This window comes from Trichosurus vulpecula, chromosome 5, assembly GCF_011100635.1.
Source record: "Trichosurus vulpecula isolate mTriVul1 chromosome 5, mTriVul1.pri, whole genome shotgun sequence".
NCBI lineage: Eukaryota > Metazoa > Chordata > Mammalia > Diprotodontia > Phalangeridae > Trichosurus > Trichosurus vulpecula.
The window spans coordinates 193,938,374-193,956,062 of NC_050577.1; the positions used below are offsets into that span (position 1 = coordinate 193,938,374).

Sequence of the window (17,689 nt, forward strand, 5' to 3'; positions counted from 1 at the left end):
AAGTCATTACAGTCACATATTCCTGCCCATGCATGCTCGACTTCCTTACAATGCGCCACACCCTTACCTGCCAACACTTGCTTGTTAAGATCTGTCAGTGCACTTGACCATTAGGTATAACTTGCATTTTGTGTGTTTATTTGGAAAATAATGTAATCACTACAACTTTAACTCTGTTACACAACAGATGAAACATGTATGAATGGTTTTTCAAAATGCTCCTATCTTCTTTTCTTTCCTTATGCTTCCACTGCCCCCTTATTTTCATTTGATAAATAAAAATAATTGTACCCCTAATTGCACCAGAGGCTACTAGCACCCTTCTTAGATCGTTCCAGCACCCCCAGGGGGCAGTGACACACACACACACACACACACACACACACACACACACACACACAAAACCTGGAATGCACTCTGGCCTCATCTCTACCTTTTAAGAGTCCCTAGCTTCCTTTAAAGTTCAACTTGCATACCATCTCCTAGGGCTACCTTTCCTGATCATCCTTCATCCTCAAATTGTTTTGGACATCGTAGTTAACATGGAATGCTTCATTTCACAGGTTACGCCAGCAGTTAGCATGTAGGAGGCTCTAAATGAATGCTTTTGGATAGTGTTGGATGGTATTGCCCAGAGACAAAGAACATTTCATAGGATACTTAGTAACTAGTGTAGTACTCACAATTATACAATCAAAATGACCACCCATCTGATGATAACTAGCTTATGCACCAACATCTGTTGTAGATATTAAAGAGAAATGATATGAAGAACTTTAAAAGATCCTCCATAGCAAGTATTTTGGAAAATACGATTCAGGTCTGAGAAAAGAGAGGCCAAGGTTTTGTGGATTACTTAGAAGCTTAATGCCTATGTATTAATCATTTTCTTCCTCAAAAAGAGCAGTCAAGTGTTGGATATGGCAAGCACTGAAAAAACATTGCGGAAAACAAAATGCTGTATTTTGACAGAAGCTGCCTAGTTATTTATGTGGGCCTTATATCAGAATTAGCTTGTGTGATCACATCAACTAGAGAAAAGGCAAAAATCAGTATCAGATAAATATAAGATGATGCCATATATAACTGCAACAGCTTAAACCTCACCTATTCAAACAAACTGTGCTTGCCAAAAAATAGGAGATGGAAAAAAGCAGATCTATTGACTTTGGTCTCCCATAGAAGTTTAGCCAACATAAAGTAGTTGCCACACTGAGGAGGTCAAAGAATCTAGAAATTGCCTCAATTATAAATCTCAATCTCTTTGCCAAGGAGAGAGATATGGGAGCCAAAAGAAATACCAGTTTTGTTTTTTCCAGTGATCAAGCATTCATTTTCTCCTATCTTCCTCCAACTGAAAAGAATTGTAGAAACCCCTGTATCGTATAAGCACAATCAGGCACAGCATATTCCCACAATGATCAAGTCCAAAAATAACATTTCTCGTTCTCCATATTAGTCTATCATCTGTCACGGGGTGGGCAGTGTTCTTTTTCAGTCCTCTGGAATCATGGTTTGTCTTTTAGTTGATCAGAGTTTTTAAGTCTTTCAGAGTTGTTCATTTTTATACATTATTCTGGTTCTGCTTCAGTCTTCATCAGTTCATACATGTTTTCAAATGTTTCTTTGAAATAAGCTTTTCCCTAATTTCTTATAGCACTGTAGTATTCCATTACATTTGTAAACTACAGTTTGTTAGCCAATTCCCCAAATGAGAGTCATCCTTTTAATTTTCTTTCGCCACAAAAAGCTGCTCTATTTTTGCACAAATTGGTCCTTTTCCTCTTCTTAAAAAATTTTTTTTTTGGCATCTCACAAGCGGTGGTATAGCTGAATCAGAAGATACACACTAGAAACTTTTTGTGCATAATTTCAAATGGCTTTTCAGAATGTGTGGACCCATTCACAGTTCCACCAACAGTGCATCAATGTACCTGTTTTCTTGCAGCCCCTCCAGCATTTGTAATTTTGTGTCAGTTTTGCCAATCTGATCTGTGAGGTAGAACCTCAGAATTACTTTAATTTGCCTTTCTCTAATTATTTGTGATTTGGAGCAATTTTTATACTTTTCTAGATAGCCCGGCTTCCTTCCCTTGAGAACTGCCTGTGCATGTCCTTAGATTGTTTACCAACTGGGAAATGATTCTTATTCATATACATTTGAATTAGTTCCTTATATACCTTGGAAATGAAACCCTTATCAAACTTTTCTGTAAACATTTTTTTTTCTCCATTATTATTTCCCTTCTAATCTTGGCTGTATTGTATTTGTTTGGGCAAAACCTTTTAAACTTTATGTCAACAAAATTATCCATTTTATTCTCTATCCTTCGGTCATGAACTCTTCCCCCATCCACGGATCAGATAAGTAATTTCTTGTTTCTCTAATTTGTTTGTAATGTGACCTTTTATATCTAGGTCATGTGTCCATTTGGAGATTATTTTAGTATAAGGTAAGATATTGGTTTAAACAATTTCTTCCATACTGCTATACAATTCCACCAGCAGTTTTTTTTAAATTTATTTTTAGTTTTCAACATTCATTTCCACAAGATTTTGAGTTACAAATTTTCTTTCCATTTCTACCCTCCCCCACAAGATGGCATGTATTCTGATTGCCCCTTTCCCCAGTCTTCTATCACCCCACTCCCCATCCCCTTTCCCCTTACTTTCTTGTAGGGCAAGATTTCTATACCCCATTGCCTGTATATCTTATTTCCCAGTTGCATGTAAAAACAAATTTTTTTAATATTTGTTTTTAGAACTTTGAGTTCTAATTCTCTCCCTTCTTCCCTCCCCACCCACCCTCCTTGAGAAGGCAAGCAATTCAATATAGGTTATACATGTATCATTATGCAAAATACTTCCCTAATAGTCATGTTGTGAAAGACTAACTATATTTCCTCCATCCTGTCCTGTCCCCCTCCTCCCCCAATCTGCCTTCTTTTCTATCATCCCACCTTCTCATCCCCTTCCCCGCTACTTTCCTCAGTTGAGTGCCTGTTATTCCCTCCTTAAGCCAAATCCGATGAGAACAAGGTTCACTCATTCCCTTTCACTTACCCCCTCTTCCCTTCCATTATAACAGCTTTTTCTTGCCACTTTTATGTGAGGAAATTTACCCTATTCTATCTCTCCCTTTCTCCTCTCAATATATTCCTCTCTCACCCCTTAATTTTATTTTTTTAGATATCATCCCTTTATATTCAACTCACCCTGTGCCCTCTGTCTATATATATTCCCTTCAACTACCCTAATACTGAGAAAGGTCTCATTAATTACAAATATCATCTTTCCATGTAGGAATGTAAACAGTTCAGTTTTGGTAAGTCCCTTATGATTTCTCTTTCCTGTTTACCTTTTCATGCTTCTCTTGATTCTTGTATTTGAAAGTCAAATTTTCTATTCAGCTCTAGTCTTTTCTTTTTCAAGAATGCTTGAAAGTCCTCTATTTTATTGAAAATCCATATTTTGTGCTGGAGTATTATACTCCATTTTGCTGGGTAGGTAATTCTTGGTTTTAATCCTAGATCCTTTGACCTCTGGAATATTGTATTCCAAGCCCTTCGATCCCTTAATGTAGAAGCTGCTAGATGTTGTGTTATCCTCATTGTGTTTCCACAATACTCGGAATTGTTTCTTTCTGGCTGCTTGCAATATTCTCTCCTTGACCTGGGTACTCTGGAATTTGGCTACAATATTCCTAAGAGTTTTCCTTTTGGGAACTTTTTCAAGAGGCGATTAGTGGATTCCAAGTTTTCCTTGATAATTTCTTGAAAGATGATGTCTGGGCTCTTTTTTTGATCATGGCTTTCGGGTAGTCCGATAAGTTTTAAATTATCTCTCCTGGATCTATTCTCCAGGTCAGTGATTTTTCCAATGAGATACTTCACATTATCTTCCATTTTTTCATTCTTTTGGTTCTGTTTTATAATTTCTTGATTTCTCCTGAAGTCACACTAGCTTCCACTTGCTCCATTCTAATTTTTAAGGCATTATTTTCTTCAGTGATTTTTTGGACCTCCTTTTCCATTTGGCTAGTTCTGCCTCTTAAGGCATTCTTCTCCTCATTGGCTTTTTGGAGCTCTTTTGCCATTTGAGTTAGTCTATCTTTTAAGGTGTTGTTTTCTTCAGTATTTTTTTGGGTCTCCTTTAGCCAGTCATTGACTTGTTTTTCATGGTTTTCTCATATCATTCTCATTTGTTTTCTCAATTTTTCCTCTACGTCTCTAACTTGCTTTTCCAAATCCTTTTTGAGCTCTTCCATGGCCTGAGACCAATTCATATTTTTCTTGGAGGCTTTTGATGTAGCATCTTTGACTTTGTGGACTTCTTCTGGCTGTATGTTTTGATCTTCTTTGTCACCAAAGTAAGATTCTATAATCTGAGTCCTTTTACGCTGTCTGCTCATTTTGCCAGCCAATTGCTTGACTTTTGAGGTCTTTGTCAGGGTATGACTGCTACCAGAGTGGAGAGTGCTCTGTCCCAAGCTTCAGGGGTTTTGTGCTACTGTTTTCAGAGCTACTTCTATTCTGAGGTGGTATGATGCTCCTCTCCTGGCCTGTGCTCTGGTCTGTGAGTACAAGTACTCCTTTCTGCCATGTAACTACCAGGAGGACTCCCTCTCCACAGCCGCCACAAGCTATGCCACACCAGCGCTCCTCCTCCCCCAAGGACTGCCAGCCAGCACTGTGACCCAGATCCATGCTGGGCAAAGCAAGAGAATCCTGCCTCAGTGCCAGCAAAGAGATCCCTGCACTCCCTGTCTGATCAGCTGCTTGATTCCTCTCACTGGCTGTGGACCTCAGCTCTGGAAGCAGCCACTATTGCTGTCGCTGCAGCCACCTCTGCTACCCCAGGGTTGGGACCAAACTGTGCCCTTCTCTCACCCAGGTCCAGCAGTTTTCCCACTGACCTGCTATGTTGTGTTTGGCGTTTGTGGGTTGAAAAGTCTGGAAACTGCCACACTCAGTGATTCAGGGCCCTGAAGCTTGCTTTGCCCGGTCTGCTCCGGCCTGGTCTGTCCTGGCTGCTGGGCTGCGCTCCACTCCCAGCATGGTGCAATAGACCCTTCCCAGCCACCATCCAGGCTGTCTTGGGCTGGAGACTTGTTTCACTCTGTCATTTTGTGGGTGCTGTAGCTCTAGAATTTGTTTAGAGTCATTTTTTGCAGGTGTTTGGAGGGATTTGGGGGAGAGCTTGAGTCCCTGTTTTCACACTGCCGTCTTGGCTCTGCCCCACCCCCAGCAGTTTTTAGCAAATGTTGAGTCCTTAATCCCATAGCTGAGGTCTTTGTGTTTATTGAATATCGGTTTAGAATATAAACTAATTTGTAAAACACTCTTGGAGGAGCACAGTTAAAGATTAAGAGCAGCTTCACCTCATAAAACAGGCAAATGAAGTGAATGTGACAACAAGCCTGAAAAAGTAAGCTTGACATGAGACCTAGCTGAATCATATCATTCCCAAATTATTCATAAATGAAATTGGCAGGATTTTTCAAAATGACCAGAAATGAAATAGATTTATTAGTATTTCTATAATGATCTGTTTGTCTATTTAATGACAGTGGATCCACTATATTTGGACCCTAACTCCTCAGTCTCTAGAATATCATATGAACAAGTGGAAATGGCATTTAAGAGAGAGCAGGTGGACCCAGACCAAGGTGACACAATCTTGAAAACACTGAGGGGTTGTTTTTATAAGTATCTCAGGGAGGGGAAGACAGCAACAGAAAGAGAAAAAAAAAATCCCTACAGTACTCGCCTGAAAAAGCAATCGATAGGACATCAATAACTATGGATCCAAATACCTATTTTCTCAACTTTATTTGCATTTTATTTTGAAAAATGAGCTACAAACAAGAAGTGGTGAGAGAGATTGTTGAGAAAATAGGTGGGTTGGTCATGGATTAAGAATGAGTGATAACAGATGAATAGCCAGAGTTGGGCCATGGTATACAAAAATGGTATAAGATTCAGAGGAAGGCCTCTAGCACACTGGATGGATACTTCGTGAGTGATTTACAAAAGAACATGGACCAGAATTGCACAGAATGAGACAGCAGGAATCAGTTGCAATCTCTACTGCTGGAGAACAGCATCTATAAGAACGTTGGTTCATTGAAGAATTTCTTTATAAACATAAGAAGGGGTTATATGTGGGCATTTACCATCATACAACAAGGACTTATTGGGGCACTGACATGTATTTTATCACGACCATAGTTTAGGAGGAACTCCATTACTGAGTATCCCTCATGTGAACCGGAGAAAATGGATAAATGTAATAAACCACCTGAAGCTACTGCAGGGTGTGTATGATGGGGAGCTGAGGGAAAGAGGAAGGCAAAGGGGAGGCAGAGGAAATGGTAGAATGCAAAGAACAATTTCTTTATTCCTGATTTCCTTACTGCCTTTCCTTTTTTGTGCATGACAGGCTGGGGAATGTGAATTCATACATTCCTATGGGAAGGGGAAGTGGAGTGGGAGTGGATGTCTGGGAAAAGCCTGGGGAAAAAAAAAGTATTTGGGCTAAAGATTAGCCCAGAGAGACGAAGAAAAGAGAGGCCTTACTACTGATGGATTGAAAGAAAGGAGGGATTTGGATATAAAAAATGGGTTAGAGAGGAAAAAAGGGAGGAGGGCATAGGGTAGGACTTCAGAAGTTGATGAAGTCCCAGGGATTCAGCTGCTTTTGAGTTTTGCTATAATTCCTCTACATTGTGTTTTTGAATCCTACAGCATGAGAGAAAAAACTATGAAAAGCTGGTGTTTTTTTTTGTTTTGTTTTACAAAGAGAGCAATCCTCAACCTTCATCTGTAAGAAGGTGAAGTCTGAACACACAATATTGTGTTCTGAGAAGTGGGGAGAAATCAAAGATTAAAGCTAGAAATCAGAGGAATTTCTTTCTGGAGACCTGGGAGAAATAAAAGAATTGAACAGAATCTACTCCCTTTGTGCCCTCCCAGTATAGCCACTAGAAAATAAAACTGTGAGCTACAGCCAGATAGCTGAGGAGAAGGGGACTTATTTTGGTGTGGCCTCTGTCTATCCTCTTCCAAGACTGTGAAAACTGTTACTGAGAACTATCACCTACCTGAGATCAAAGCTATCTCAGACCAGCTGAAGCTTCTGCTGCTGATGCAGGGTCCAGTAGAATGTCTTATGCTTCCCTCCCTCTCATGTTCCACAGGGGCCCAAGTAACTCTTTGGAGAGAGGAGATTGACAAGTACTGTAGAGCCCAGCAAGTGTAGGAGGGGAAGTGGGAAGAAGGGTGTTTTTTGACTGATTCAAATGAATAATCTGGAAACTTAATTTTTTAGGCTTGTATAATAGGACAAATGTCATTTGGCATGAAAAACATGCTATCTTTGGAGGTAAGATGGGAGCATATCCTCTAATTCATTCACATACAGTAAATCTGGTAGTTGTGAAGGGATGAGGGCATTAAGCATCCTTTTCTAGGGCTGGGGTGGTTAAGAGATGCTCTATCTGGCCCTTGGGACCCAGGGCAGAGGGGTAGCTCTGTTGGGATCATCTTACACAGTCTGTGTGCCTGCGTACTGCATATAAACTGACTTTTGGCAGACTTATTTAAATGCTGTGGAGGACTTCTGGCTTTGTCTTTTACTACCTGTATTACATTGTGCAAATTACCTAATTTTTCCAGGCTTCAGCATGGTCTTAAATTGAGGGGATTTGGGTTAGAATCATTTAGAAGACAATTAGCCTGACTTTGGTTAAATCACCTCACTTCTCTGGGTGGAAAAATGAGAGGTTGGACTCTCTAAAGGTCTCTTTTGACTTTAAATGTTATGATCCTGTGTTATGATCCTATTCATTTAAAGGGACTCACATGGTTAACATTTTGTAAAAGAACATTCCAAAGCATTTTTTTTTTTTTTGCGAAAATCTGGACTTAGAATCCTGGGTTCTAGTCCCAGGGATTTTACCACTAACTAATAAAGATCTTTCTAGGCCCATTTCATCATATGTAAAATGACCTATGTTTCTGCTTAAATCAAACTCCCCATTGCTGGTTACTGCCCTTCCCTCAATTTCTTCACCTATTCTTGAATCTCCCCTGACCGTCCTCAAACCCAGCCTCACAGGACCTCCTGTCCCTCTCCCACAAATGATCAGGATAGCCTGGATGGAGAAAGCTGACATTCTGCACGTGCCTCTCCAGAACCTTTAGATATTCCAGGAAGTAGGTACCCATAACCAGAGGGAAGAAATAGGAAACATCTTAATTTTCTTGATGGATTGGGCTGTACAAGGAAAGGAAAAGAAGCCAAAGGGACTAACTCTTGAGGAAACTTTGTGAATCAGTGGATGTGACTGTTTGGATAACATTTTGCTGGAGCTCCTGGAGGGGAAAGAGAATAACTTCTTCCTCACATACTAGCTTACTATTTGTTCTCTTCCTTTCAGAGCCAAGATAAAAAAGCACAAACTTTAAAGCTGTAACTTTACCTGGGAACAGTTAGTTATTTCTTTGGAACCTCTAGTCACTTTCTGGACGAAGAGCCCTGAGCCCATCCCTCACATGGACTCTATATTAGCTTTCTTCCACTTCTCTAGCTAATTCACAAGCTGCGACAACCTGAGACCTGTGAAAGACCCCTGGTCCCAGGAGAAACCTCTTGCAGATCCTTAATTCCTGTCTTCATTCTTTTTCTCGTTATTTTCCTATCCTATCCATTAGTCCCCTTTGTCTTCCAGCTGCCCATTGACTGCATCCTCTAGTTGCTGTTTCGGGGGTCCAGCATGTCCTCTTTTTGTCTTCACATTATCAAGATCTTAGGGTTATTTCCACTCATTCCTTCTGGTATAGACCATGAGGAAGTTGGGGGTTATGAATTTGTGCTCCAGGTAGCCCTCCGAAGCTATGATTCAGCCAATTTATCCTTACAGTTATGCAGGTGCTATGAGGCAGGAATGTGAAGATAAAGGTGTAACATGAAAACGTGGGATGGGACGCTTAACTCCTGATATAATAAAAACAGCTGATACAGTACTCTAAAGTTTAAAAATGCTTTACATACAGCTTGCTTGATCCTCACAACCCTGTACAGTAGGTGCCAATAGTCTGATTTTTTAGAAAAGTAAACTGACCCCACATAAAATAAAACTCAGGCCACTCTAACTGTAAATCTGAAACTATCTACTGACTAGCTAATTGTACAGTTTGTGTAATTCATATTTTACGGGAGTAAGGGAACAAACAATGTCACCACTCCCCAGGGGCCTATTTTTAAAAAGGGGAGAACAGAGCTTAGCTATAACTGTTCAGTAATCCCAGGGTGATGCTGTATGCTGAGGACACTCACCAAATTGGTGTCAATAAAACTTAACCAAGGGTTCTGCTGTTTTTTGTGAGCCTAGGGTCCTACGAAAAGAATGGAAGTAGGTGGCTGGTAGAAAGCATAAAAACCCTAGAAGTGGTTTATTAGATCTAAAGAGTATCCAGAGGGGCTTTTGAATAAGGAGAATAGAAAGGATAAAAATGTCTGGGAAATCTGACCTGACTTAGGACCCTGATTCCTGCCAGAAGACTGACAACAGTGGTGGTAGCACCTAGGAATTAAGACTGGACAGAGAAATGATTCTAACTGACTCTGGGATCCAGAATGGAAAGCTGTTAACATTTATCCTAAGTTAGGTCTAAAGTCTCAGGAATGAGAAAGAGCTTAGAAAATAGGAGGTCTTATAATTTTTAAAGTGAAGTTTCACCTTAAAGCAAGCACCCTCAAATTTTAACACTACAGAGGGCTGGGCCAATGGGAGAAATTATACTAAGGTGGGTGTTTAGGTTGTAACTGGGAATACAAAACCATTCTTTTCAGTGGCCTCCTGGGACTTGAGGATATAGAAGTACATCAGATCAGATGAGTTACACTTGGATCATACAATATTAAAGAACTTCAAGATTCCTTGAGATCTTTCAGTCCAAACCCCTCATTTTATAGGTAAGGAAAGTCAGCCTGAGGATTTCCTTTGGCTGAGGTTGTACAGGAACAGCAAGCCAGTCCCAAAATGCAGGCCTTTTAACTCTTTGGCCACTCCTCTTTCCACCAGGCTGTGCTGCCTGTAGGGAAGTCTGAAAATGAAAGCTCCTTCACAGGTCCACCTTTGGCAGCACAATCTGAAGGTGTGCAAGTGCTATACCAAAAAATGTAGTCTTGACTCTACTTACTGGCCACCCTACTGAGGAGTATTTTTCACACACTGTGATACATGCGATAGATAATAATGCTCAAAGCCTTTTCCAAGTCTGACATTGTGATCCCAAGTCCCTTTTAGCAACACAAAATGTCTGAAGTGAGTTCACTTTGGAAGGAAGGGCACTCAAGGATTTTTTAGCTACTGGGTCCTCCCCATTGTCTAAAAATCTTAGCCCTGAGCTACATGCTCAGCGTTATTTCATATCCTTGAGAGGCAAGGTGCCTCCTCTTCTTTTTATTCCCCACCACTGTGTAGTTTTAATTCTCCCACCTATATTGGGTCTGTTTCACCATAGCTGTATATGGGAACAACAGTGCCCTCTGTAATTAATTGGGTTGCAGCAGAGTAGGAGAGTTCCAGATGACAAAGATGAAACCATTATCAAACCTTGACCTAAAATCATCAAATAAACCCTTAACGTTAGCGAAGAGAAACAGGGACTCCCTTGGCTGGACTAGAGTTAAAGAAGAGATGAGAAGAAAAGCGAAACTCCTAAGGAGCTGGGAGGGAAATTTGAGAGCTCCATACTCACTTTCAACACCTATCAGTTTCCAGATTGTCTTTCTCCTCCGGGCCCCTCACCCCACCTGCCTGGAGAGAGTGGGAAGAGGCTACGCTGACTTGTCATATTAAGGATTCCTCTTTCTGCACACCAGAACGTGCTTGAGGCTATGTGGACTCTGATGGGGAAGAGAAAGGAGCCAGAGAAGAATTCAAACGAATTCCTTTAGCTCACACCCCATTCTCTTCTACATGAGCGTGAGACGACGACAAACCAGCAACAAGGCGCTGTATCAAAGTTGTACGAGAAGGGTGCCGGAAGAAATGGGAGGTGGGAGAAGAAAATAAAAGTCACAGCGAATGGGAGAACTGGGTGACAGTAAATTAAGACCAAGAAAAGGAAACGGTGGTGGCTTGGATATCATAGCTGTCGTGGGCCTGGGAACAAAACAGAACCACATTCCTAAAAACTCTTTTCCATTCCCCTTTATTTCATAAAGTTACAAGTTACATACACACACGCACACACACACACACAAAGGGCAAAGGGATGCAGAGACAGAGTGTGTGTGTGTCTGTGAGTGTGTGTGTGTGTCTGTGCGCACACATGTGCATGGGTACATGGGGGCATAGGATTAGAGGACAAGAGGAAAAAGGACCCAATACCCATCCCTTACCCAGTCAGCAGGGAGGGGGCACAGCCCCAAACATGGGGCTTCTAGGTAGGGATGAGAAAGGATCCAATGGCAACTAACAGACCTTTGGGGGAAAATGGGGCTTCTACCCCCAGAACTTATCCTAAGGGACCTTGTACTTATTGGGGGTTAGAGGGGAGAAAAAAAATCAGGAGTCCAGGGAGCAACAGGAAAAAAAGTCAGTAAATTCACTATGGGAGGGTGAGATTGAGAAGGGGAGGCAGGCCAAGTAAAAGCAGTAAAGGGGGCAGTGAAAAGCTCCCCCTAAGGCTTCCTAAGCTTGAAGGGGCCAGCTCACCTCTATTTAATATTAAATTGGGGGGAAGGGAGTTATTCCAAGGGGTGATTTTTCTGCCCCTCGCAGATTGTACCTAGAGGGTGGAGGGAGAGAAAGCTTGTCATATAGGAAGGAAGGGGGGAAAACAGAAGCTGGATGATGAGGGTCTTGGTGGTTGTGGTCAACTCTCCAATGTAGGAGAATTTCTTTCCTTTCCTAGACCAGCTGAGACCTATTATCACCAAAATAGGCTCTAAGAAAATCTTTACCCCACTCCCACACTCGAAAATATTAGGAACAAGTGGGTTTCCTCCAAATGCCAGAGGAATGACTGAGGGACTTCATCCCTCACCTGTGATTCCCTTCCCCACCAACACTTGAGAGGACCTGGGGGCCTCTCACCAGTCATAGCGTCGTGACTGTCGGGAGGGGGAATCCTCAGGGCCCTGTATAGCCAGCCGAGGGGGTCCCTCAGCTCTTCTACCCCCACCCGCCCCAGTAGCCTCATGCCGACGAAATTCCAGGGGGCGCTGTGGCCGGTATCGGGATGTCTCTCTCCTCCACTCATTGTCAAATGCTTCAGCATCACCTGAGGAGGGAATACACAGAATGGAGTTAGATTCCTGGTCCAAATGAATTTCAAGAGGCAGGTGCAAAAAGTAGGCATGGTTAACATCCTTCTAAAAGCAGGAGGACAGGGGAAGAGACTATCAGTCTAGGCCAAGGATCAACAACTAGTGAGTGGGAGGTGCTGTGGAGCCCTAGTGCCTCCACAGAGAAGAAAAAAGAAAGCACACAAGGACTTCTTTTTATCTCCTCAGTAACAATCATGGCATCTTGCATATAACAGGAACTCAGTAAGTATTTGTTGATTTGAAAAAGCCAGGAGAAAATGAGGTTGGATAGTGAAAGAAAAAGGGTGGTCAGAGAAAATATGCCAACAATAACTCCCTTAGCTCTTGAGGAGTGCCTCCTTGGTTTGAAGCCCTGAAGCATGTTATTAGAGGATGGCAACTAGAGGGCAGGAATGGTGAGAATGGCAAGTGGCAAGGTCAGACTTGAAGAGGCTCACTCTCGTCCAAATTGATGTAGTCCTGCCGCTCTTCCTGGTCCCCAGTTCGGTGATTCCGGGAACGCTGGAGGATGTGCGCCCGGTCTCGGATATGATGCCCAATGGACATCTGCTCTAGCCCGCTATCAGAGTCCCTCACTGTCCTCCTCGTCTCCCGGATCTGAAAAAAAGATGGATAACTTGTCATATCTAGCTGCTTTGCATCCAAGTTTCTACTGACAGCACGTGTGGTCAAAATTTCCCTCAAACGATTCTGAGAAACACCCCAGAGTTTTTCTGGATGATATCTAGCACCACTTGCTTTGAGAAAGGTGGGGTCCATAGGGAGCCAGTTCAGCACTGCAGATCCAGAGCCACTCTACAATCTCCCTGCAGGACTTACCCCACCTGGTGCTGAGCGCATCTCAGATGTTTCTTGATAGACTTTGGGAGCGCCGTCACCCAGGTTGGAGTAAGAGATGACGGTGGAGGATGAAAAGGTCTGACAGTTGGCTCCACTTGTCATGTGCTCCTGTAGAAGAGGGAGGCTGGAGCTGAACTGGTTGGGGAGGGCTAGTCCTGCCAGCATCTCAGCTTGTTTTTAAACTTTGTCTCTATTACAGTACTGTGAGAATTCACAAGTGACCTTGATGCAGCTGAAGGGGATTCTGCCCTAAATTGGATGCCTAATGTGCAATCTCTATCTTGCCCAAGCTTCTTGGGCAGGGGCATGATCTCATGTCTTTATGTGAGTACCAACTTAGAACCCAGAATTCAAGGCTCTGACTTTTTAGTGAGTCTTTTTATAGAAAAAGAGGCTATCATTTAGGGCCAAAAGGTTAAGAAAGACTAAGGGCAAGAGGCTTACCACGTTCCCGATCATATCATTCATCATCCCAAACATGTCCATGAAGCCACCTGTCTAGGGAAGGAGAGTCAGAAGAAAAGGCTCAGGAAAAATCAATAAATTACGTTTCTTCACCAACCTCAAAAATGGCCTGGCACCATTATAATGCTATCTCTTTCCTTTCACCCTCACACCTGGTCATCTGTTCTAAGATTTCTTGGGATGCAGTGTGGTTTATGCAAAAAGCCCGATGGAGTAGGTTTGGAGTCAGAGGAGCTGAGTTCAAATCTTAGCCCAGTCAGTGAATACCTGTTTGACTTTAGGGTTTTTGTAGATGAGAAGATCTGGGTCCATTCCAGCTCTAAATCCTTTTATCTTTACTTTGAATCTCCCTATCCAAACTGGCTAAAACAACACTGCCCTCTTTTTCTCTCCCTCTGGCTTCATTCTTCTTCATTTCCTGGCTTCCCTACCTTCTTCTGTGTCAGTGGATTTTTAACCTATCAAGAACCAATACTAACTGCTCTCCAACACACATGACAATAAAACAGGAACCCACAAAAAAGGGAAAGAAAAAGAGTCCTCTTTCTAGAGATTCTGGCTATGGGGCACAGTGTACAAATATGCAACACTGTATAGGCTTAAAGCTTTGTGAACACTCAATATAAGGGGAGGGGGGAAGGGGAAGAGGAGACACCACTGTAGTCACTCCAAAAGACTTCTTAAAGGGATAGATCTGAAAATAAGACTGAAAGGGAATAAAGAACATAGGATGAGGGAGATGTGGGGGAATGAGGACTTACCATTCCCAGCATCCCAAAGGGTGAGACAGCTCCAGCCTATATGTCCATGGACAAGGAGTAGAATTAGAATACATACCTCCTCCACCTTACCTCCCCCTCTCCCCTATAAACCTAAGTTAGGTCCACCTCCCCAAGTTTACCCCCATTCTCTTTTTAAGCATCAGGAGTTTAGCTCCCTTTCCCCCATGAGGTGAGGGAAGGGATTTTTCCTCAAGTTCCTTCCCAATCCCAATGTCTGACAGAGCCTTAAATATGTTGCCCTATTACCTGCATCCTTCGACTAGCAGGTCGAGCCCCTGGTATGCTGCCATCTGTGATGCTAAGGAAAGGGCTATAGCCAAAGCCTCCTGACAACATTCGACTCATATGTTGTCGATGAATAGCAAAAGGGTCCCTGTGGAAAGTGCAAAAGAAGGTATAATGTCAGGAGGACCACAGGTCCTATGATTGGATTCCTTCCTTCTCAAATTAAAACACAAAGAAACTAAGGCGAAGGGAGACGGTGTTTGCCTTGTGGTCCAGAACAAACACTTAAACCCAATGTTCTGACTCCCAAACGGAGAAGTCTGGGGTCTGTCCAACTTCTCCCAGGCAGAGGGTTGGAAGTGCTCTGGTATAGGGGGTAGGAGCGGGGGGACTCACATGAGGAACATAGGATCCTCAGGCTCTCCGTCCCTCATGAACCGAAACATCCTGCTCTCAGCTTCCGGGAGCTCTGAACTATAGAGGGGTGAGGAAAGGAGATGGGGAACAAGGTTAAGATGCCAGAAGGAAAAACAGATTCATCTTACCTTCTGGAGGGGGCCTTCCAATGCAATGACTCTCAAAGTAAAGTTATTCCCCACCCCACACATAAGAAAAGCCATAAAATGCCTAACATAATACAAATAAGAAAGACTTCTCTCCTCAAAATGCCCAACATAATGCAAACATAAGACCTCTAGATGCCCAACTTAATGCAAACATAAGACCTCTAGATGCTCAACATAGTGCAAACGTAAGACCTCTAGATGCTCAACTTAATGCAAACATAAGACCCCTAGATACCCAACATAATGCAAACATGAGCCCTCTAGATGCCCAACATAATGCAAACATTAGCCCTCCAGATGCCCAACATAGTGCAAACGTAAGACCTCTAGATGTCCAACATAATGCAAACATAAGACCTCTAGATGTCCAACATAATGCAAACATAAGACCTCTAGATGCCCAACATAATGCAAACATAAGACCTCTAGATGTCCAACTTAATGCAAACATAAGACCCCTAGATACCCAACATAATGCAAACATAAGACCTCTAGATGCCCAACATAATGCAAACATAAGACCTCTAGATGTCCAACATAATGCAAACATAAGACCTCTAGATGTCCAACATAATGCAAACATAAGACCTCTAGATGTCCAACATAATGCAAACATAAGACCTCTAGATGTCCAACATAATGCAAACATAAGACCTCCAGATGCCCAACATAATGCAAACATAAGACCTCTAGATGTCCAACATAATGCAAACATAAGACCTCTAGATGTCCAACATAATGCAAACATAAGACCTCTAGATGCCCAACATAATGCAAACATAAGACCTCTAGATGTCCAACATAATGCAAACATAAGACCTCTAGATGTCCAACATAATGCAAACATAAGACCTCTAGATGTCCAACTTAATGCAAACATAAGACCTCCAGATGCCCAACATAATGCAAACATAAGACCTCTAGATGTCCAACTTAATGCAAACATAAGACCTCTCTCCTCAAGATGTCAAACATAATTCAACATGGGAAGGCGAGTGGCTCCCCAACTTCCCTTCCTCTCAGTCCTGGACAGTATTTTTTTTAAACAAATATCACCATCTCTACTCCTTTTGTCCCGCCCCTCCAGGCCAGCCACCCTTTACTGTTGTCTCCCCCAGACCCAGGCTTGCAGACCCCTCCTTTTGTCCCTGTTCTGGATGATACCCCTCCCCCCCCCCCCCCGCCCCCGGTCAGGGCCCTCGCCCCATTAATTACCCCGGCCACTTTGTTTTCTCTTCACACCCTGCCCTGCCTCCTCCTCCCTCCCGGCCCTCGCAGCCTGAACCTTCCACCGGAGCAGTCGATGGGTCCGTCCCGGCTGCCAGCCCCCACCCCCCGCGGGGCCCAGGCAGGCCCTGCCCCCCCCTCCCCTTCCCCGCCCGGCAGTCTATTCTCCCAGCGCTCAGGGTCCGCCCCGAGGCCCGACCCCGGCTTCGCACGCTCAGTGGGGCCCGGCTGCCCGGCTCCTTGCCTTCGGGCCCCGCGTCCGTCCCCACCCCCGTCGCGACCCTCACCCGGCCCCGATCCAGGGCGCTGAGAGGCCCGAGGCTCAGGCGGCCATCCGGCCCGGCCGGATCCCGTGCGTGGCGCTTGCCCGCGGGGTCGCGGCCCTAGCTGGGTGCTCCGCTGGGCCCCGGGCGCGCTGAGGCGGGCGGCGAGGCCAACCGATCCTTCCTTCCTTCCCTTCTCCTCCTCCTCCTCCTCCTCCTCTTCCTTCTCCTAGTGCTGCCGCTGTTGCTGCCCCCGAGCACAGCCAGGCTCAGCCACTGCCAGGCCTGGGCGGAAATGACGTCAGTCGCTCTCGCTCTCTCTCTCTCTCTCTCCCTCTCTCTCCCTCTCTCTCTCTCTCTCCCCCCCTCCCTCCCCGCCCCCGCCCCGCTGGGCTTTCCCTGAGAGCCGACTGGGCTAGGGGAGGTGCCCCGCTGGGGGCGGACTTTGGTTGACCTGTGTTTGTTTCCCTTTTGGGGCGTCTCTTCCCCCGCACACATAGGAAATGACTGGGGCCTCCTGGGGTGATCCCCTGGAAGAAAGGATGAAGGTGGGGGTGGGGGAATGATGCCTGTGACCGAGGATGGGTAGGTTTTCTATAGGCGAGGAGGAGGAGGAGGAAGGAGAGGAGGGGGCAAGTTTTCTAAAGGGAGGACAGATTTCTGATAAAGGAGGCGCAGGTATCCTCACTGGGGAGGAGTATCAAGACGAGAAGGGAGGGGCAAGTTTTCTATAGGGGAGGAGTAGGGAAGGCAGGTTTCCTAAGGGGGGAGGGGGAGGGTAGGGAGGGAGGGGAGGTTGTTTCTAAAAGAGAATGGACAGGTTTCCTATGGAGTGAAGGAGTTGGCAGGAGCGGGTTTATTATGGGTGTGGGGGAGGTTTCCTATAGGGGAACCGGAGGAGGCAGCATGGGCAGGTTTTTGAAAGAGGAGGAGCAAGGCCAAAGGGCCCTCAGGGCCCGGGGCCTGACCGAGGCCAGGT

General features: G+C 44.1%; 1 protein-coding gene across 1 annotated transcript; it reads right to left on the reverse strand.

Annotated features, from left to right (window-relative positions):
- Nucleotides 1-11,206: 11,206 nt before the first annotated feature.
- MLF2 (myeloid leukemia factor 2) lies at nucleotides 11,207-17,013 on the reverse strand. The gene is made up of 8 exons (XM_036761797.1): nucleotides 16,735-17,013; nucleotides 15,051-15,128; nucleotides 14,676-14,802; nucleotides 14,409-14,444; nucleotides 13,627-13,680; nucleotides 13,162-13,290; nucleotides 12,780-12,939; nucleotides 11,207-12,296 (listed from the first exon to the last, which is right to left on the reverse strand). Exons 2-8 carry the CDS (start codon nucleotides 15,098-15,100, stop codon nucleotides 12,106-12,108), a joined length of 747 nt encoding a protein of 248 aa, XP_036617692.1. The 5' UTR covers nucleotides 15,101-15,128; nucleotides 16,735-17,013; the 3' UTR covers nucleotides 11,207-12,105.
- Nucleotides 17,014-17,689: the final 676 nt, after the last annotated feature.

Coding starts and splice junctions, on each gene's coding strand:
- MLF2 (XM_036761797.1), bottom strand. CDS start 15,100: ATGTTTCGGTTCATGAGGGACGGAGAGCCTGAGGATCCTATGTTCCTC. Junction 14,445..14,675: donor CTGCTAGTCGAAGGATGCAG/GTAATAGGGCAA, acceptor ATGGACATATAG/GCTGGAGCTGTCTCACCCTT. Junction 12,297..12,779: donor CTACATCAATTTGGACGAGA/GTGAGCCTCTTC, acceptor TTCCCTCCTCAG/GTGATGCTGAAGCATTTGAC.